This window comes from Xenopus laevis, chromosome 4L, assembly GCF_017654675.1.
Source record: "Xenopus laevis strain J_2021 chromosome 4L, Xenopus_laevis_v10.1, whole genome shotgun sequence".
In the NCBI taxonomy this organism is placed as follows: Eukaryota; Metazoa; Chordata; class Amphibia; order Anura; family Pipidae; genus Xenopus; species Xenopus laevis.
In genome coordinates this window covers 139,558,296-139,578,338 of record NC_054377.1, presented here as the reverse complement: position 1 = coordinate 139,578,338, position 20,043 = coordinate 139,558,296, and the positions used below count along the sequence as shown (strand labels likewise).

At 42.9% G+C, this 20,043-nt stretch overlaps 1 protein-coding gene across 2 annotated transcripts in view; it reads left to right on the top strand.

Moving 5' to 3' along the window:
• Window positions 1–1,544: 1,544 nt before the first annotated feature.
• Window positions 1,545–20,043, top strand: part of LOC108714704 (LHFPL tetraspan subfamily member 4 protein) — a 92,350-nt gene continuing 73,851 nt past the window's right edge. The window contains exon 1 of one of the 2 annotated variants that reach the window (XM_041590877.1): window positions 1,545–2,569. In XM_041590877.1, coding sequence (XP_041446811.1) covers window positions 2,164–2,569 — 406 coding nt within the window. In that variant the 5' untranslated portion in view covers window positions 1,545–2,163. The remainder of the gene's footprint in view (window positions 2,570–20,043) is intronic. The other variant, XM_018259155.2, reaches the window with a different exon arrangement.

The following is a 20,043-nucleotide window of genomic DNA, read 5'->3' as shown; positions in this document are numbered from 1 at the left end:
CACAGGCTTGGACTGGCCGCCGGGTCAACGGGTAAAAACCCGGTGGGCTCTGGCCTTGGTGGGCCCTAGACCCTCTAATTTAATTGGTGGTGTGGTAAAAATAAATGAGTGATTCAGTGGTTTGCCCACCTCACTGGTGTGCAGAGCCAGAAGGAGCAGGTCCGCCGACCACAGGACAAACTGTCTGTACTTACTATGGGTCTGCAGAGCGGTGGTGTGGGCAGTTCAACATAGGTGGGGGAGATAGTATGGTGGAGCGGAGTGGTGCTGAAAGCCGACTGGATGTCTACCCCTTGCTCTGTTGAGTGGCTACATCTGCTCAGTCCTCCTCCCCAGTGAATGTGCACCAGTAAAGGTGCAGCTCTGTAAAGCATTCTAGAAACAGCACGGGGCAAAGGACAGACAGCAGCTCCGTTAGGCCCCGGGCCCCCCAGTCCAGTTACAAACTTGAAAACTTTGCTGTATCAGCCATAGTTAAAATATCTAGGACAGCAAATAAGTGATTGTCCACTGATTAACTAACACTAGATGGGGTTCCAGGAGTATCTAGGAAAGGAAAAGTAATTGTACCCCAATTCATCCCTAAGTGGTCTTCAGGCTGGGCCAGTCCCAAACACTGATTTAGGAGGGTTCACTAGAAGCAACACAAACTGTTGTTACAGTGGTGAGTACAGCACAAAGTTACATAACCGAGACTGACACAAAATGAAATTTATACAGGGCAGCCGTCAGGCGTACAAGGGGTACTGCAGTTGGGGTTTGAACCAGAGGGGGCTCAGAATGTTCATTTTGCAGGTTGTGAAAGGGGGGGGGCTTGCATGGATTGGGGGGATCCTAGGTGAAAGTTTAGCATCATTTGGTAAGGCTGCGGTGGATCAAGGGCATAACTGTGTGTGTTAAAGGCATATTTTGTCATTGGGTCCCTATTTTACTTCTTACCAGGTCCACCACCTAGATAAGGTCCTGCTTAGTAGTATTGGCCCCAGATGGTGGCCCTGATTGTAAATCCTACATAAAGATGGAGCACTGGAAGGTAAGTTATCCCATCTGAAGCTGTGATTCGCATTGTTATGAAAAATAAAATCCTTCCAAAATCATAAACGGATTGGTCCCTGAATAAGTAGGGATCCCTCCAAGGAATATCAATAGTATCAATAGCTATAGCCTTTTCCCACACGTTAAAAATCCCCAAGACCCTTTCCTGAGACGATTTAATCCTTCTGTACCTTCTTTAAACAACAGATGGCGCTGTGTAGCTTCGCTGATTCCTACACTCGCTTGGCCAATTTGTTGCTGCCTCTTCTAGGACATCAAATGAGTTCTGTGCATATCCCACCCGTATCCCTCCAACTGTCAGTGAACTACAACTCCCGACATCCCCCTGGAAGTGATGCAACAGCTGGAGGAATAGAGATTGTACGTTAGTCTTATAGTAACCCAAGTGATTTCTGATGCATTTTCATCATTTTAAGGAGGTGACACATAACAAATAATATTTTGAATGTGTATATAATAAATATACCCCGTGCCTGACAGTTTATGCATTAAAGGCCAGTCTTCCGTCTTGCGCTGACATTTAGACAGTGGCTGACTGTCATGCTCTGGGCTGGCCAAGACCGAATCCCACAGCGCATCAGATCAGAGCCTTTCAAAAACCCAGGGATGCCTGGGAAACCGTTCTGTCTATTCTCCCCCCAAATCTGCATTGCCACGGGAGCGCGCCGGGGAACGGGAGCGCGCAGCAGTCAGCAGAAGGAATCACAGAGCAAAGATGGAGCCCCAGCAGCTGCAGAGAGGGATCAATCCATCCAAACCTCTGCCGTGCAGTTAAGGCTGTCTCTCTCTCTCTCTCTCCTTACAAATGGCAGGGGATTTTGGTTTCATCTCTCACTCCAACTCTTGGAATTCACTGGCAGTGTCCTCCTGTATCTACTAGACATATGCTGCTTCCAGGGACCCTGCTCTTGCTCATTAGCTGCCTCTACAAAAGGAATCTCCCTTCTGCGCCCTGGGCTCATAACTAGTGCTGGCATACACTAAAAAGCATCTGGCCTGGCCCCCATCACATGAACTGAATGCCAAGGGGTTATCAGGTAGGGTGGGCTCACAGTCTCACGGGGTGATTTGTTGGGTCCAGAGGAGAGCTGATCATCTCCAGCCAAGATGTTGACTTCACAAGAAGCGTCCAAGCTCTACCATGACAATTATATGAGGAACTCCAGAGCCATAGGGGTCCTTTGGGCTATATTCACCATCTGCTTTGCCATCATCAACGTGGTGGTCTTCATTCAACCCTACTGGATAGGGGACAGTGTCAACACACCTAAGCCAGGCTACTTTGGCTTGTTCCATTACTGCGTGGGCAACGGCGTGGCCAACAGAGAGTTAACCTGCCGGGGATCCTTCACCGATTTCAGCACCATCCCGTCCGGAGCCTTCAAAGCGGCCTCATTCTTTGTGCTGCTGTCCATGGTGCTGATCCTGGGCTGCATTACCTGTTTCGCCCTGTTCTTCTTCTGCAACACAGCCACTGTGTATAAGATCTGCGCTTGGATGCAGCTCTTTGCAGGTAAATGTAGGGGACGGGTTCAAATTAATAATAATAATAATCATAATAATAATCATAATAATAATAAAGGATGCAACTGGCAACCTTCCTAGCCCATTGGTTGCTAGGATGAACTGCATTTAATTCCATGGCACGTTTAATCAACTAAAGAGCTCTTGGATTTTGCTTTGAGCAGCATGCAAGTCCAACCGTCATTGTGTATACTATAATGCAGGATTGCTTAGTAGAATCAGCTCCTAATTCCTGAGAGGGGTTGTTCGCCTTTGAGATAACTTTTAATATGATGTAGAAAGTGATATTCTGAGACAATTTGCAATTGTTTTTTTAGTTATTTAGCTTTTTATTCAGCATCTCTCCAGTTTGCAATTTCAGCCATGTGGTTGCTAGAGCCCAAATGACCCTAGCAACCATACATTGATTCGAATAAGAGGCTGGGGTATGAATAGGAGAGGCCTGAATCTAAAGACGAGTAATAAAAAGTAACGATAACAAAACATTTGTAGCCTTACAGAGCGTTTGCTTTATAGAAGGGGTCAGCGACGCCCATTTGAAAGCTGCAAAGATTTAGAAGAAAAAGGCAAATAACTATAAAAAATAAATAATCAAAACAAATTGAAAAGTTGCTTAGAATTGGCCATTATATAACATACAAAAAGTTACCTTAAAGGTGAACCACCCCTTTAAGTCTGGGGGTCCTGGTGCACATACCTTGAATGGTCACTTTCCAATCCTCTTACATGAATTTCTTGAAGTACAGCACCACAAATCTTGTTTATATAAAAAATGCATTTAAGGCTCTGTGTAGCCTGAAACATTGCTTATCCAGGTCCTACCAGTGTTTTTTTTTTATTTAAACAAGATTTGTGGTGCTGTACTTCAAGAAGTTCCTACTATAATGCAGGAGTCTGTGTGTGTGTGTGTGTGTGTGTGTGTGTGTGTGTGTGTGTGTGTGTGTTTAGGGGAAATGGAAGCATGTAAATCCTATATCTTTCCAGCTGGTGCTGAACTTTCCACCATCCTCCATTATGGGATTCTAAAAGTTGTAGTTCAGCCACAGCTCAAGGACCCCTGATTGATGGAATGATGTAAATGTATTTCAGATGGAGAATCTTCACAAGGAACTTCACGTTGAGTAGGGCACAGGTTATGATGAGGATACGAGTGTGTTGGTTTTCAATGGGTTCTGTACAACCTTTGGGGAAATTTGCTCTCTACTGAGAGGCTTATTGTGAATCATTGGGCTTGTCCTTGCTGTGAAAGCTCGGTGTATACGGAAGACTCATTATTCATCCAGGTTCTGCTGACAAAAACTGCAATGTTGGAGAAGCAAAAGTAGAAAATGTAATGTTTGCTGATTAGGTACAAACCTCGCCAGGGTGCTGTAATGCAGCAGACATTTATTAGTCCCTTAGCTGCAATGTAAATCTAAGTGTGTAATTTCATTAGAAATTCAGAGATAAACTATTAATAGCTTTTTAGTGTCCCCTTGCATCACACAATGGGAGCTTTTCTAATTAAATGGATACAATATAGCTGTTACATAGTTAAAATAATCTGTAACAGGCCCGTTACATTCAGTCCTCTGGAAAACCTCTAGTGGGATGGTTGAATCAGAGCATAAAACCCAAAGTGGTGAAATCTCTAGCCATTGTTAAAATACAAGTGTCAACTTTGCTCAGCAGAAGAGTGCTTGAACTTGTAGTCCAACAATTGTAGTGCCTTCCCTAATCAAAGAAGTTATATACAAATAACCCTATAGCCCTAGTTAAGTTTTTCCTTTATGACTCATAAAATGCCAACTGAAAGATTCCAGGGTTAATAAACTCCCCCTTGTTTCGTTACTTACTTAGTTGCAGTGAAGCCACCAAAATATCCGTTATGTAGATTTCTTATACTGAGAACCTAAGGTTTTAATCCAGAATTCGTTTGGGATTCGGCCGAACTAAGTTCTAATTTGCATATGCAAATTAGGGTGGGAGGCCTGACTTTTTGTTACAAAACAAGGAAATAAACAATGTTTTCCCCTTCCCACCCCTAATTTGCATATGCTATGATTCGGGTTCGCTATTCATCTGAATCTTTTGCGGGGTTCGGCCAAATCCAAAATAGTGGATTCGGTGCATCCCTATTTTAAAAATACATTGCAGATATATTATCCTTTGTGGCCCCATTGAACCATTAATCCTGGTTCTTTAAAGAAGTGCTAGACTGATGGTTACTGTTGTGTCAGATGCGCAATGTGGCCTTTAGAGATGTGTTATTTGCATTTCTCACGCTTGATAGAATTGAATTATTTCCTGTAAATGTTTTGTTTTCTTGCTCAGGATTTGAATGTGTAGCTTTTGTGTATGCTGCTACAGAAAGGCAGTGGTGCAAAAGGTAAATGCTCGAACTCACTCTCATATCTCTTCAATATTACAGATATATCTAGTAGTATTAAGCAGAAGGAACGATACTAATGAAAAGCAACACTGCAAAGTTCTATAACTTTTATATATTCATGAGTTGAACACAGGCCTTTGGCAATAAACCCCTCCTGAGCCTGGTAAAATAATAATTAACCACTGGAGTTCTGCTTGCTATATGAGATTAAGGAGTAACATGACCATATTGTGTCCTACCCTGTAACCCATGGCAACCAATCACTAGTGAGCACTCACAGGTCTAGTGCAGCACCATTACTAAAAACAAACATCTAGCTATTGGTTACTGGACCTGGAAAAACATTACTACATGCCCACAATGTAAACTAAATCCTGGCAGGTTAGGACAATCCTCCCCATCACAAAAAAATGCTTCTAGTCTGCCTCTGTGAATGGGATTCATTGCATTGTGTACCTGACCTGTGTTCCCTATCAGTCCCTTTTGAGTTAAGAAAGTGACCGGGGCCTGAGCATTCAGAGTCCACTGTCCAAAACCAACTGTCTCTGTCTGCACATTGGAAGAACAGAAGAATGCCCCCAACTGACCTCAATGCAAGCAGTCAAGTTACAGTTTTGGGCTCCGGCTTACTGCAATGCCCTAGGCCCATCTTCTTGCACTGATGCCACAACCACAGAACTTCATGTTTTATGCAATGCAGAGGAATAACAATTAAGGGATTTTTCTAACAATTAAGGGATTTAGTGGAGGTAGAATTTAATGTCTACTGAGCTGCTATTGTGTTTTCATTATATGTTGACAATGTTGCCCATAAAGGGGCGTTTTGCAGAAATGTTGTAGTGCTGTTTGTATTGTATGCATGCTATAAACATCCCCATGCTCTGATTGGCTACTGGTTAGTTATAGCCCTACTCATTTAAAGTCTTTTTTAGTTGTGGTGGGTCAAGGGGCAAAGCTGTTGCCGGACCCCATTATTTATTAAAATAAAATGGCCTTTGTTAGACTGTGCTGTACATTAAACTAAAGGGCAGGAGGAAAGGAAACTGATATATGAAGTGTAACTGTAACGTATTCTACTGTTCCCAGGTTTCCCTGCTATTGCCTTGTTCTACTCCTCTTCCTATCTTCTCCTCCTGCCCCCCCCAAAACAAAACATATCTGCTAACAGGTTGCTTATACACATTATTCTCACTCATAGGTACCTCCGTCCAGTAAACCATAGCAACCAGATGCTTGACTGTACAGGTCCAGTAAAAGCTAAGTGCTTATTGCTAATTATTGGTTAGAGGTACAGAACAAACTTTGCTAGCACATTCCAGTAAAATGCAACCTAAAACTGCAAATGTTAGGCTCGTATAAAACATTGTAGGGAGGATAGACTATTGACAATGAAACTATTAATAGATTGAGTACTGTTTTGGATAATATTTATAAATAAAGGCACCTTGCAGAAGAACCCCTGCACCTATGGGTATCATTACCCATTTACTGGATTGATTGATTGATTACAATGCTTTGGATGGAAGCAAGGGTTCCTGATACCAGAATAAGGAAGGAAGGGTAAATATACTGGTTTATTGACTTTGGATAATATATGATATAATGCTTGACAAAGGGGCATGCCCCCGAAACGTTGCACTATGCATTATTCAAATTGCAAGGGCTTACCCTCTGCTCAACGCATGTCTTATGTGCCAGTGAATTTCTTCATACGCTGTATCTGAGGCTGCTGATTCCCCCATCACTGAGCACCAAGAGAAGATACTTGGGTATGTAGGATGTGTGTGCCAATTCTTTTGGTATGGTTTTGGATAAACCACAATTCTGAGTCTTAAACGTCTTCTATGCATTATTTCAGGATAAGCCAACTGGATATGATGTGGACCCCTAAGCATTCGGGTTGCAGCCCATCCCCCAATAATGTACAAAGCCACTAGCGCTTAATGCAACATTAAAATATATGATTTTGATGGATGTGGTCCAACAGTTGTTCAGTCTCCCTCCCTTAACTAATAACAAGGTTAAACTTATATAGAAAAATATATGCAAGAAAGTATTACTATATCTCATGCTGCCGAATTCCCTTCCACTGTATTGAGTCCTCCAGGGCAACCAGACCCACTATTTTGGAAAGCACTTGATGCAATAAGCAGTTGATTTTGTTCACTGGTTGACTGGCTCACCAGGGTGCCAGGTAACAGGCGATTTATAGTGGGTCCTTTGCAATCCAGTCCAGCACTGGTTCTGCTAAAGGGGTTGTTCACCTTTGAGTTAACTTTTAGTAAGTGATATTCTGAGACACAATTGTTTTTCATTTTTTATCATTTGTGGTTTTTGATTTATTTAGCTTTTTATTCAAAAGCTCTCCGGTCAATTTCAGCAATCTGGTTGCTAGGGTCCAAATGACCCTATCAACCATGCATTGATTTAAACAAGAAACCGAAATATGAATGAGAAGGCCTGAATAAGGGCTCTTACTGACGAGCGTTTTTACCTGCGCTCCCCTGCGTTCTGTTTTTCTGCGTTCAGCCGCAGGAGAGCGCGGGAATAGACGCATTACATTTTTCCAATGAGGCTGTACTCACACAGGCGCATGTAGGCCCCGAACGCAGGAAAAATGCAGCATGTTGCGTCTCAACCTGTGTTCGGCGCCTACACGCGCCTGTGTGAATACAGCCCCATTGGGGAAAAATGTAATGTGTCTATTCCTGCGCTCCCCTGCGGCTGAACGCAGAAAAACGAAACGCAGGGGAGCGCAGGTAAAAACGCTCGTCAGTAAGAGCCCTAAAAAAAGACGAGTTATAAAAAGTAGCAATAACAATACATTTGTAGCCTTACAGAACATTTGTTTTTTTTGATGGGGTCAGAGCTGGAAAGCTGGAAAGAATCAGAAGAAGAAGGCAAATAATTCAAAAACTATATAAAAAATAAATAATGAAGACCAATTTGAAGTTGCTTAGAATTGGCCATTCTATAACATACTAAAAGTTAACCTAAAGGTGAAGCACCCATTTAAAGTTTAAAGGGAAAGTATACTAATGTTTTTATTAGCTACAAGTTCTAACATAACCTCACCCTTATTTGGTTACACATTGAGACACAGACTGAAAAACATCTAATAGTGTCAAGTAGGGAAAAAATGTTGGCACAGATTTCTGCTCAACATTTACTTAATGAATGCCTGCCCCCCCATGCCCAAATAACACTATTACAAATCTATGCTAGCATGCACTATTATGCACTATTATGCTGTTTAATCTGGCCAGTTGCATTTTTACAATATATTAGCGGATCTACTTCCCAGTTTGCCAACACAGATGAGCAGCAGTTTCAGTATAGGGAAGGGTGTTTATTGATTCCCTTTAAAGGCACGTGGACGTGATGAGATTTTAGTGTAGGGGAAAGAGTTTCTCCCCATACCGTCTGGCCACTGGCTTTGGAAACAGCTGCGAATACAAAGTGGCCACATTTATTTGAATGTAAGTTACTTAATGGACTGTGTTGTCAGTGCGCTAATGACTCGTTCAGAACATGCTGAGATTCTGGCGTGCCGTACTGTGGATAACAATGGGACGGGAAATTTGATGGAAACCCAAGTTAACATCTTGTGTAGCTTTAGCCACAGGCTGTAACAGACAGGGGAGAATCTACAGTTCACCTGAACTTATTTCTTATTTGCCTTTCTATTCAATTAATATTTCATTGCTGAGGTTTTTCTATATTTAATATAGTGCATGTTCCCAGGCTGCCCAGGGAGATGGGATTTCTGTTCGTCTTTGCAGAACTCTGATTCTATCCAGCTTTTATTGAGATCCAGTTTACCGGCATTTTGAGCTATCACAAAACATCGCTGAGCATAGGTTCCTATACATTATGTTAATATTGGTAATTCACTCATATGAAGTATTATTGTACAGATGTAATTATTATGGTCAGTGTGTGGCCCTCTGTCGAACTGTTGGACTACACACTTGAGCTGGAGAGTGGTTCTAGGAGGAAGAATTATTATAAATTTCATTGATTTGTGTACTTTGCAACATTTACACTGTTGATAGGTGGGCACCACATCCCACTATATTTGGTGCCAGATGGGTTCCCATTATCTCTACAGATATAGCTGGCCATGGTCATACTCCTCTATATATAAGTAGTATTTCTTGGCTCAAGCCCCCTCTGTGGTTCATCATTTGTTCAGCCCCGCCCCCATTAGCTCATAATTATGTTATTGACATATATTTTAAAACACTTACCTATCTGTCATTTCACCATAGTTCCAATAATACCAAGGATGGCCTCACCCAAAATTAACCTTAAAGGGATACTCTCATGGGGAAAAATTTTTTTTCAAAATGCATTAGTTAATAGTGCTGCTCCAGCAGAATTCTGCACTGAAATCCATTTCTCAAAATAGCAAACAGATTTTTTTATATTCAATTTTGAAATCTGACATGGGGCTAGACATTTTGTCAATTTCCCAGCTGCCCCAAGTCATTTGACTTGTGCTCTGATAAACTTCAATCACTCTTTACTGCTGTACTGCAAGTTAGAGTGATATCACCCCCCTTCCTTCCACCCCCCCCAGCAGCCAAACAAAAGAACAATGGGAAGGTAACCAGATAGCAGCTCCCTAACACAAGATAACAGCTGCCTGGTAGATCTAAGAACAACACTCAATAGTAAAAACCCATGTCTCACTGAGACACATTCAGTTACATTGAGAAGGAAAAACACCATCCTGCCAGAAAGCATTTCTCTCCTGAAGTGCAGGCACAAGTCACATGACATGGGGCAGCTGGGAAATTGACAATATGTCTAGCCCCATGTCAGATTTCAAAATTGAATATAAAAAAAATCTGTTTGCTCTTTTGAGAAATGGATTTCAGTGCAGAATTCTGCTGGAGCAGCACTATTAACTGATGTGTTTTGAAAAAAACATGTTTTCCAATGACAGGATCCCGTTAAAGCCAAATGGATATTCACCCCAAATTTCACCCTAAATGACTTTCAGGCTTGGCCTCCCAGCCACTTGCTCCCAAGAGAGGCAACCACAAAGTTTAGGGACCACTGCTCTACAGGAACTATGTACATTTGCTACGTGTTTGCATTTGGGGCTGTGCTTACATTGCTCTATAGTTTTATGGATGGAGCCTGTAAATCTTTGGTGCATGGGGCCAAGATTTGAGGTGAAGTTTGCCAAAGTTAGGAGCCAATAATCTAGATCACACGCTATGTACTCCACCTGTCCATATATTTTAGCTCAAAGTGAATAATTCTCTATATATCACTTACATGGCATAGTTTAAGGAGTCCAATGCAAAACACAATAAGATGCTTGGCACACCTCGTATAAAGTACTTATTATAGGCTGTCCTGCTTCCAGTACTTTGTAGTAACAGAAATATGAATTAACTAATGTTTAGTCCATAAAAAAAAACAACTTAAGTCAGAGAGAGACATAGCCATCAGATGAGGATCATTTTTGGCTCCTTATTGCAGAAGTGATCCAAGAGATTTCTTCCGGGTAAACACTCTGGACTTTAATTTAAAAAAAGAGAGAGAGAATGGAATAAAGGAATGGGGGTTTAGGTCCCTCCTATTGTTGGATCACGTCTAACTAATCATCAGTGAGAGTAAGTTGGGGCACCTACTTGTTTACCCATCATTCTATTTGAAGTTGTCCCATGGTATTAATAAAAGAGAAACAACATGTGAGATATGCAGTGTAGGACTGAAGGGTCCGTGCACAGCCCCAGCCACAACCCTCCTCCTCCATCTGGGACCCCTGACCTTTTATATTCGAGGAACAGAACTTTCAATTGAAGCAGAAACGGTTCTTCACAGTGAGGACAGTGTGTGGGGGGTGTCAGGTGATGTTAATGGGGGGGCTTGGATGATTTCTTGGCCATGCATAATATTGAAAGCAATATATGTGCACTGGGGGTCATTCGGAAGGGTTCACCTTGATGGACCTTTTATTCTTTAGCTTTTTAACCACCTACATTAACTATGTAACCATGTATACATTAGAAGCACCTCATACGTTACTTGTTTAAATCACTTACCCTAAAATCTGCTTGTTTACATATGGGACCTAGATTAAATGGGATCTATCAAATGCTAATCACATCCTAACTCCAACAGGACAATTGGACCAGGTCCTGGAACTACATTATTTGCTTACTTGCTAAAAATGCATCAACCTTTGCTTGAAGCAATGCATCTACAGGTACAATGACTTTATCAAGAAGTTTTTACAACTTCATTACGGTCTCTCTATCAAAAACAAATTTATAATAAGGATTCATATCCCCCATGAAGCCTCTTCTCCAAAGTAAACAATTCCATCTTGGCAAGCCTTTCCTCATAACTGAGACCTTGCAAAGTGCAAACAAGAGCACAAACTACCATGTTTTTGTCCTGGCTGCATTTTTCTGAATTGCCAGTGGTGTAACTAGAGTGCCCCAGGCCCCCCTGACAAAAAATCTTCAGAGGGGCCCAACGCACTCCGATTCCCATCCTCCCGCCCACTTCTCATCCCGCCTCCACCATGCCCCCACCCCAAACTCCACCCACATCTGCCCAGAACTCCACCAACTCCCACCCGACTTGATTCCTTGCCAGTAAGAAAGCAGCTGGGGAGGAGGGTTTTTTTTATTAGCTATAGAGGAAGCAGACCACACAGCCTTCTATAGTTATGCTACTGGCCACAGGTCTCTATGCTCCAATAGAGCGGAGAGACTTGCATGTGCCCCATGAATACAGCAATGCCTGCATTCGGCAGCACTGTATTCATTAGGGGAGCGCAGGCAGGGCCGCCATCAGAAATCACAGGTCCCCATACGAAAAAATTTCCTGGGCCTCCTGGGCTGCGCCCACCACAAGCCCCCATTGAGAAAAATATTTGTGGTCAGGGCTCCCCCCATTAAAAAAAACATTTGTGGTCAGGGCCCCCATTAAAAAATATTGGTGGCTAGGACCCCACATGCGACAAAAAATTGGTGGCCAGACCCCCCCCACGTTATAAAAAAAATTGGTGGCCAGGGCCCCCTTAAACATAAATGTAAAAAAAACTTGCCTCCCCCAGAAGTTTAAAAAAAATTTGGTGCCCAGGGCCCCACCACACAACAGAGACCAAAAAGGGTTACCTTTAGGGGGGCCTGCCATGTTACACTTACTTCATTAGTGTGGCCCACCTGCTGTCAGTGAGCTGCCAACTACAGAACGGAGGAGGGGAGCACAGGTGGCTGCATTTTCTTCCAGTGACAGCATTTACTTCCCTTATTGGTCACAGAATTTCAAGTCCTGGTAAAGTTGCATGGTGATTGGATGAGCTGGAGGAGAAGTTCAAACTTCAACTATCCAATCCCTGAGCAGCTCAACAGGGACTTAAACTCAGTGACCAATAAGGGGAAGTAATGAACAGAAGATACCTCCCCTTGTGCTCCCGCCCTTCCTTCCTGGAGTCAACAGCTCTCAGAAAGAAGGGGGGACCGGCTAATCAAGAAAGTGTGGCTTGGCCGGGCCCCCCTACAACTCTCCCCCACCTGATGGCTGCCCTGAGCGCAGGGAAAGGGGTTAAGGTGGTTCCCATACTGTCCCCTACTTGTCCCATAATTTATGTCATTCGAGGTCAGAACTAGGGGTAGACATAGGCACGTGCCTAGAGTACAATGCCAGGTGGGGAGTGCCTACCCTTAGTTGAGGCCATGTCCCCTTAATGGTCGCTGGTGTTCTGGCGCACTCCCCTGTAGTCAAACCATATGCACCTGTTCATGCATGTACACGCTCGTTTGTGTATGTGCACCCATGCTGGGAGGGGGGCGATGTGGTCGGCCAGGATGCCTAGGGTGCTAATCCAGTCTGGCCCAGAGGGGTGTCATTCACACAAGCAAATTTAGGGAATGCTGGTGCTGCTAGCTTTTTACCTGTGCCCATTGGCACTGTAGTCTGCACCTATCTATGGCAGGGTACATCCAGACTGTACAGCCACCCAGTTACATAGAAGTATCTTTGAAAGTGACATATGGTATAACTGAGTCAGTGTAGGCAAAGCCCACAGAGATATGAGGCTCACCAACCAATGGGTGAGTAACCAATAGGTGAGACACAACAAAGGAAAGTACACAGTTGACTTTTATTTGTCCCTGAGGAAAGAAACAACCCCCTAGGATAAAAGGGAATGGTTTTGCCGCAGTATTATTTCAGTATTCCAGAGTTTAATAAACTGTATTGCATGAAGTTTCAAGGACCTGCATAATTCCGGCTGTCAGTGGCAACAAGCAGCCTGTGTTTAAGGACATCTCTTGGCTCGAGAGCCCCAGTCACTTTGATTCATTTATTGCGTTCCCAGACAGGTATGTTCTGAGATCCGAGTCGTGAGGATTCGGGTGATGCCACTAGTATGGAACATTGTGTTAACCACTCAAGTGCCAGAGACAATTTGGTGAAAGTCAATTAGTGCAGAGGTTTCCGTTCTCTAAGAACTTCAACTCCCAGCATGCACAGTACTTGGACTTGTAAACGAGTAGTATCAGGGTTGGCTTTAGGATAGGGCACAGAGGATACACATTACTATTTTTAGTATATTCATCAGAAATGTGCAACCAGAACCCCCAGGCTTTATCCTACTGAACTGCAGCCCCCAGCATTTCCACTCAGTGATCTCCTTAGGTAAAAATGATGCCGATTTCAAGCCCCAGACTCAACAGCAATTCCCTAATGGTTGTATCCATTCCGTCTGTTTAGCTGTCATCACGTATCCATTTTGTGGCATGTTTTAGGCTGTACAAATGACTAGCTGCAGCTGCTAATTGTAGTGCTGTTTGTCTGCAGCATTTCGTTAGCACTAATTAGCATTGCAATGAGATTATCTGCTTACCATTTAGGTTTGGGCGCGTAGGTGAAGCAGCCCTGTAAGCAGCTTATGTGAATACATGTGATTTTGCTGGGGAATTTGCAGGAGAAACCTGCACCTGAATGCAGTGTTCCCTATTCAGCCTTCAGTATTCCAGGTCCCTATGGTATACATTGGAATATATTGAGCTGGTAGCATTACTGGTTATTACTGCAGTCTCCACTGCCATTTGCTTGTCTGCTTTGTTCTTGGGAGTACTGATTCCTTGCAGAGCTTGTTGCTTCTTTAAAGGGATACTGTCATGGGAAAAAAAAAATTTTCAAAATGAATCAGTTAATAGTGCCGCTCCAGCAGAATTCTGCACTGAAATCCATTTCTCAAAAGAGCAAACAGATTTTTTTATATTCAAATTTGAAATCTGACATGGGGCTAGACATATTGTCAATTTCCCAGCTGCCCCAAGTCATGTGACTTGTGCTCTGTTAAACTTTAATCACTTTTTACTGCTGTACTGCAAGTTAGAGTGATATCACCCCCTCCCTTCCCCCCCCCCCCTAGCAGCCAAACAAAAGAACAATGGGAAGGTAACCAGATAACAGCTCCCTAACAAAAGATAACAGCTCCCTGGTAGATCTAAGAACAACACTCAATAGTAAAAACCCATGTCCCACTGAGACACATTCAGTTACATTGAGAAGGAAAAACAGCAGCCTGCCAGAAAGCATTTCTCTCCTAAAGTGCAGGCACAAGTCACATGACTAGGGCAGCTGGGAAATTGACAAAATGTCTAGCCCCATGTCAGATTTTAAAATTGAATATAAAAAAATCTGTTTGCTCTTTTGAGAAATGGATTTCAGTGCAGAATTCTGCTGGAGCAGCACTATTAACTGATTCATTTTGACAGTATCCCTTAAGGCAGTGTTCCCCAACCAGTGGCTCATGAGCAACATGTTGCTCTCCGACCCCTTGGATATTGCTCCGAGTGGCCTCAAAGCAGGTGATAATTTTTGAATTCCAGGCTTGGAGGCAAGTTTTGTTGCATAAAAACTGTGTGTTCTGTCAACCAGAGCCTCCTGTGGGCTGCCAGTCCACATAGGGGCTATTAAAAGCCAATAACAGCCCATATTTGGCAACTTTTTGCATGCTTATGTTGCTCTCCTAATTTTTTTATGTTTGAATGTGGCTCACCGGTAAAAAAGGTTGGGGAACCCTGCCTTAAGGGCTCTAACACATGGGCATTTTCTCCTGCACTCCCCTGTGTCGCGCTTTCTTCTGTTCAGTCGCAGGGGAGCGCAGATGATTTAGAGCTCAAATAACTAATTCCAGTCCAAACAAAATGTAACAAATTAACTGCCTTTTGCACAAATTCTGCATGTAGAAAGACATGATGTCTGGTGATTTTAATAGAGTGAGCTCTAATATGTCTTCTAGGCAAAAGGAGCCCTTCTATAAGATATAATGGATCATTCATCTGAAACCGAACTCCTGAATGAAAACAGAATGAGGAGAAACCGATGCTGAGGGAGGAATAGTGAAGATAAACTTGATTATTTCAGAAACAATTTTTAATTGATTGTATTTAGAAAGTTTCTTATTTCCGTATGCTGAAGCTTATATTTTAAAATTTTCATTTTCGTGATAGTTCCCCTTTAACTTTTAGTATGATATAGAGAGTGATATTCTGAGACAATTTGCAAATGGTTTTGATTTTTTTTTTTTTTTTTTGTGGTTTCTCAGTTATTTAGGCCAACTGAAAAGTTAATTAGAATTAGCCATTTTACAACATTTTAAACTGACACTGTGCACCTAATGCTCCAAGCTAAACACAAGTGACACTACATGCTCATACGTGTTGCACACGGGTAGGTCAAGCTGTAGGTATGTAGCAGCTGATTGGCAACAATTTGGAGCCCTTGACTGCACCTTGCACTGCGCCAATTTCATGATAAATAAGTCCTATTAAGTTTAATTACTAACCATTTTCAGGACAAAAGAGACATTACTCCTGTTTGGAACACATATTTCCCCTCTAAGGGCCATTACCCATGGATGTTTGTTGCTGTATGCCTCTGCATCAATTTGCGTTACACCCACGTTGGCTGCTTACTTGCGCCTCAGTGATCAGGAAGCACGGGCTGCGTTTGTTCCTGTGCAATGAGGGATGTACAAACCCTGTGTGTAAGGGCCCTAAGAGGGATCTAAAGATGGAGCCTTATTTTAGGCTTGTGCAAAAGCAACTGAGCTTTGTTATCTGACATAGATTCCCTGGCAGTTTCTTCTAATGGATTCCTCAAGCTAAAAATGTTAATATTCACATATTGATTATAGTGTGGGGATACTATTAGCATGATATTGGGATGCAGTAAAGTTTCCAGTAGCTCTGATCCTCATTTACTGTTGGAGCCGCTCCATGCTAGCGCCTGCCATCAGCTCTTGTACCTATGGCTTACAGACCAAGGGAAGCTTTTAAAACACATTTCGGAACCTTGCCTCATAACATTTTTCCCCATCTGCTAGGATAGAGGAGAAACAAAATGCTCTGCCTCTGGGAGCCCTCAGTAACAGGAGGATCTGTGACCAGAAACATTTTTCGATAGTCCAAGTGCCATTTAAAAAGCCAACGATTCAACCTATACTTGCCTGTTATGTGCATTGGATGAGTTACGATCTATGTGCAGGTTCCTAAATATTTCTGTGTGCCTTTAGCCCAGGGATCCCCAACCTTTTCAACCCATGAGCAACATTCAGAAGTAAAAGGAGTTGGGGAGCCGCCATCAGAAATCGCAGGGCCCCATACGACAAAATTTCCTGGGCCCCCTGGGCTGCGCCCACCGCAAGCCCCACCTACAGGAACAGGTCCGCCCTCAACCCACAGGTCCGCCCTCCACCACAAAGTAAAAAAACTAAAAAGATATTGGTGGTCAGGGTCCCCATAAAAAAACATTTGTGGCCAGGACCCCCCCATTAAAAAATATTTGTGGCTAGGACCCCACACGAGAAAATAAATTGGTGGCCAAAATTGGTGGCCAGGCCCCCCCCCCCACATTATAAGAAAATCGGTGGCCAGGGCCCCTTAAACGTCCATGCCTTCCCGAAGTCAGCAACTCTCACAAAGATGGGGGGCCCAGATAATCAAGTCAGTGTGGAGTGGCCGGGCCCCCCTTACCCTTGGGGCCCCCTACAACTCCCCCCCTGATGGCTGCCCTGATGTGGATTGTCAACCTACATTGAGGCTCTGTTTGGCAGTGCACCTGGTTTTTATACAACCAAAACTTGCCTCCAAGCCTGGAAATCAAATATAAGCTCCTGCTTTAAGACCACTGGGAGCAACATCCAAGGGTTTGGAGAGCAACATGTTACTCATGAGCCACTGGTTGGGGATCACTGCTTTAGTCTAATGTTTTTGCAGATAATTCAGTTTGCCCCTGACAGAGAGCATGATCTGCTCAATAGCAGTATAATAGAAGGTTGCTGAATGTTATTAAACTACAGTAGAACCCCTTTTTACGTTTTTCAGGGGACCAGAAAAATCCAGATAAATGGAAAAGTAGTGTGCATAATATATAGGGGGGACCACCAAACAAAATAAAATATGTAAATTGAGAGAAAACTTAAAATCAGAGGATGTAAACCACTGTGTACCATAACCCCAACAGCAGGAAAAGGGGGTACAGCTAATAGTACGGCTTATGTTGCTATACAACTAACCAAACAAAATTAGTAGGCACAGAAGACAGCTATGAAAAGAAGAGAGTAACCCTTTTTTCATGCTGTTGTGTAGGTATCTATGCCAGGCAGCTTGTGATTTCCCATAGATTGGCAGAATGAAGGTGCAATGGTGGATGGCATGGCTGCCACGCTGAACTGGGGTCCTGGGTTTCATTCCAGCCAGGGCACTATCTGCAGGGAGCTTTCTCTGCCTATGTCTGTGTAGGTTTCCCCCCACACTCTGCAAACATATAGGCAGGTCCAAAGGCACCTAATAAACTTGACTATAGTGTGTGTACATGCATGGTCTTTAGATTGTAAGCTCTGCTGGACATGGATTGATAGGCATGATATATAATCTGCATAAAATTCACTCTGGAGAACCACAGCGCTCGCCGTGGTTCTCCAGAGTGAATTTTATGTTGATCTTGGAAGTTTGGTGGCTTGGGCGGTGCCACGGCTCTGATGAGAGGAACCCTGTTACATATTGTGGGACCACCAAAACTTAAAACTACCGATGATATATAATCTCTATAATCCTTTGCTGAATCTATCAATGCTATATATAAATAAAGGAAAATAGATTTACCTGTAACCCAGAAATACAGAATCCACGGGGCTGGTAGTGCTGTGTCAGCACCAACGATTCTACAATCAGTGTCATAGTAAGAATCACATTAATCATCGTGTACTCATGAGCTAACAACATTGTGCTCACGTAGGGATTTACTCCATTTTCACTTGGTCTGGGCCCCAGTGGTTCTTGTCCCCAGGTCCACACGCACACGTGAATAAAAGCCACGCTGCTGCTCCATGCACCGTTCATCCTATTCAATCCACTGCCAGCACCAAGCAAATTTGCACCAGGGTAGTAACCTATAGCAACCGATCAGTGATTAGCATGTTGAGCCAGCCAGTTGTGTAACTATAGAGGAAGCAGACCCCGTGGTCGCTAGGGGGACAGGGGACCCTACTGCAGGGTCTGCTTCTTCTACACCTTTAAAGGGGTTGTTTGTACTCAAGCTTACTTTTAGTATGATGTAGAGAGTGATATTCTGAGATAATTTGAGAATTCTTTTTCTTTTTTTATTATTTGGGGTTTTTGAGTTATTTATCTTTTTATTCAGCAACTCTCCGCTTTGCAATTCCAGCAATCTGGTTGCTAGGGTCCTAATTATCCTAGCAACCATGCATTGATTTGAATAAGGAGAAGCCTGGATAGAAAGATGAGTAATAAAAAGTAGCATTAATAATACATTTGCCCCCAAATGTAATATTTGGCGTTATCACAGCACGCATTCGCACTTTTGCGAGTATATTTGCGCTAAGCGGAATGCAATATTTTTCGCACAGATATATTACATAAGCACAAAACAGTAGCAAACGCAAAAATAAGATGAGTCGCAATGAAAGATGTTTTCACTGGAAAAAAACTAATAACCATATACCTTTACCACATATAAAAAAAAAATGCTGACATATATCTTTACCACATATAACTTGACTACATTTTTAAATTACATGAAGAATAGCGAAAAAACTTACGCAATGCGAACGGTGGAATTGCTCCACGAATATCTTTCTGCAAAAGTTGTAGATACACCTTCTTCTCACAACACTGATAGCAAAGTCACGTGAACACAATTACATTGCGATTAGATTTCGAATAACATTTGCATTGAACAGCGGCTACAGACACGACTTGTTAAAAAACCAAGCGCAATATAAGCAATTTGCGATAAGAAGTTTTATTACATTGACAGCGCAATAACAAAAGTTCGCAAAGTGGAGGGAAACGGCGGAAACAGTCGCAAATGTAGCAGAACAGTCTCAAAGCGAATTATTACATACAGACTCTCGCGCGCAAACTACTCGCAATCCGCTTTGCGAACAGTTTATGCGATTGCGCGTGATATTACATTCCCTCGTTGTAGCCTTGCTGAGCATTTGTTTTTAGATGGGGTCAGTGATACCGATGGGCCAATTTGGGGCGTTTCGCTTTGCCGGAAAATTTGCGAATTTCCCGCAAAATTAGCAAAACGCATAAAAAGCTGCAAAACTGTGCCGGTTTCTCATTTTTGATGCCGGCGTCCGTTTTTGGCGAAATTGCACCGGCGTCCAAACAAACGGACGCCGGTGTCCATTTTTTTTTTCTCTGCGGTTTCGCAATTTATTTGCGGGCGGCGAATCATGGGAATTCGCCGCAAATTCGCCCCTCACTAGTCAGTGACCCCCATTTCAAAGCTGGAAAGAGTTAGAAAAAGCAAATAATTAAAAAATAATAAAAAATAAATAATGAAGGCCAATTACTGTAATTAGAATTAGCCATTCTATAAAATGCTAAAAGTTAACTTTAAAGGTGAACCACCACAGACAGGCAGGAATTGCAAGGAGGGCTGGTAGGTGCACACCGGGCCCCTCTGAAGATTTTTTTTGCTGGGGGACCCAGTGCGCCATTGTTACGTGGCTGCAGGTAGAACAGTGAAAGCACATTTTTTATAGGTTGCTATGGGTTACTGCTCAGGTACAA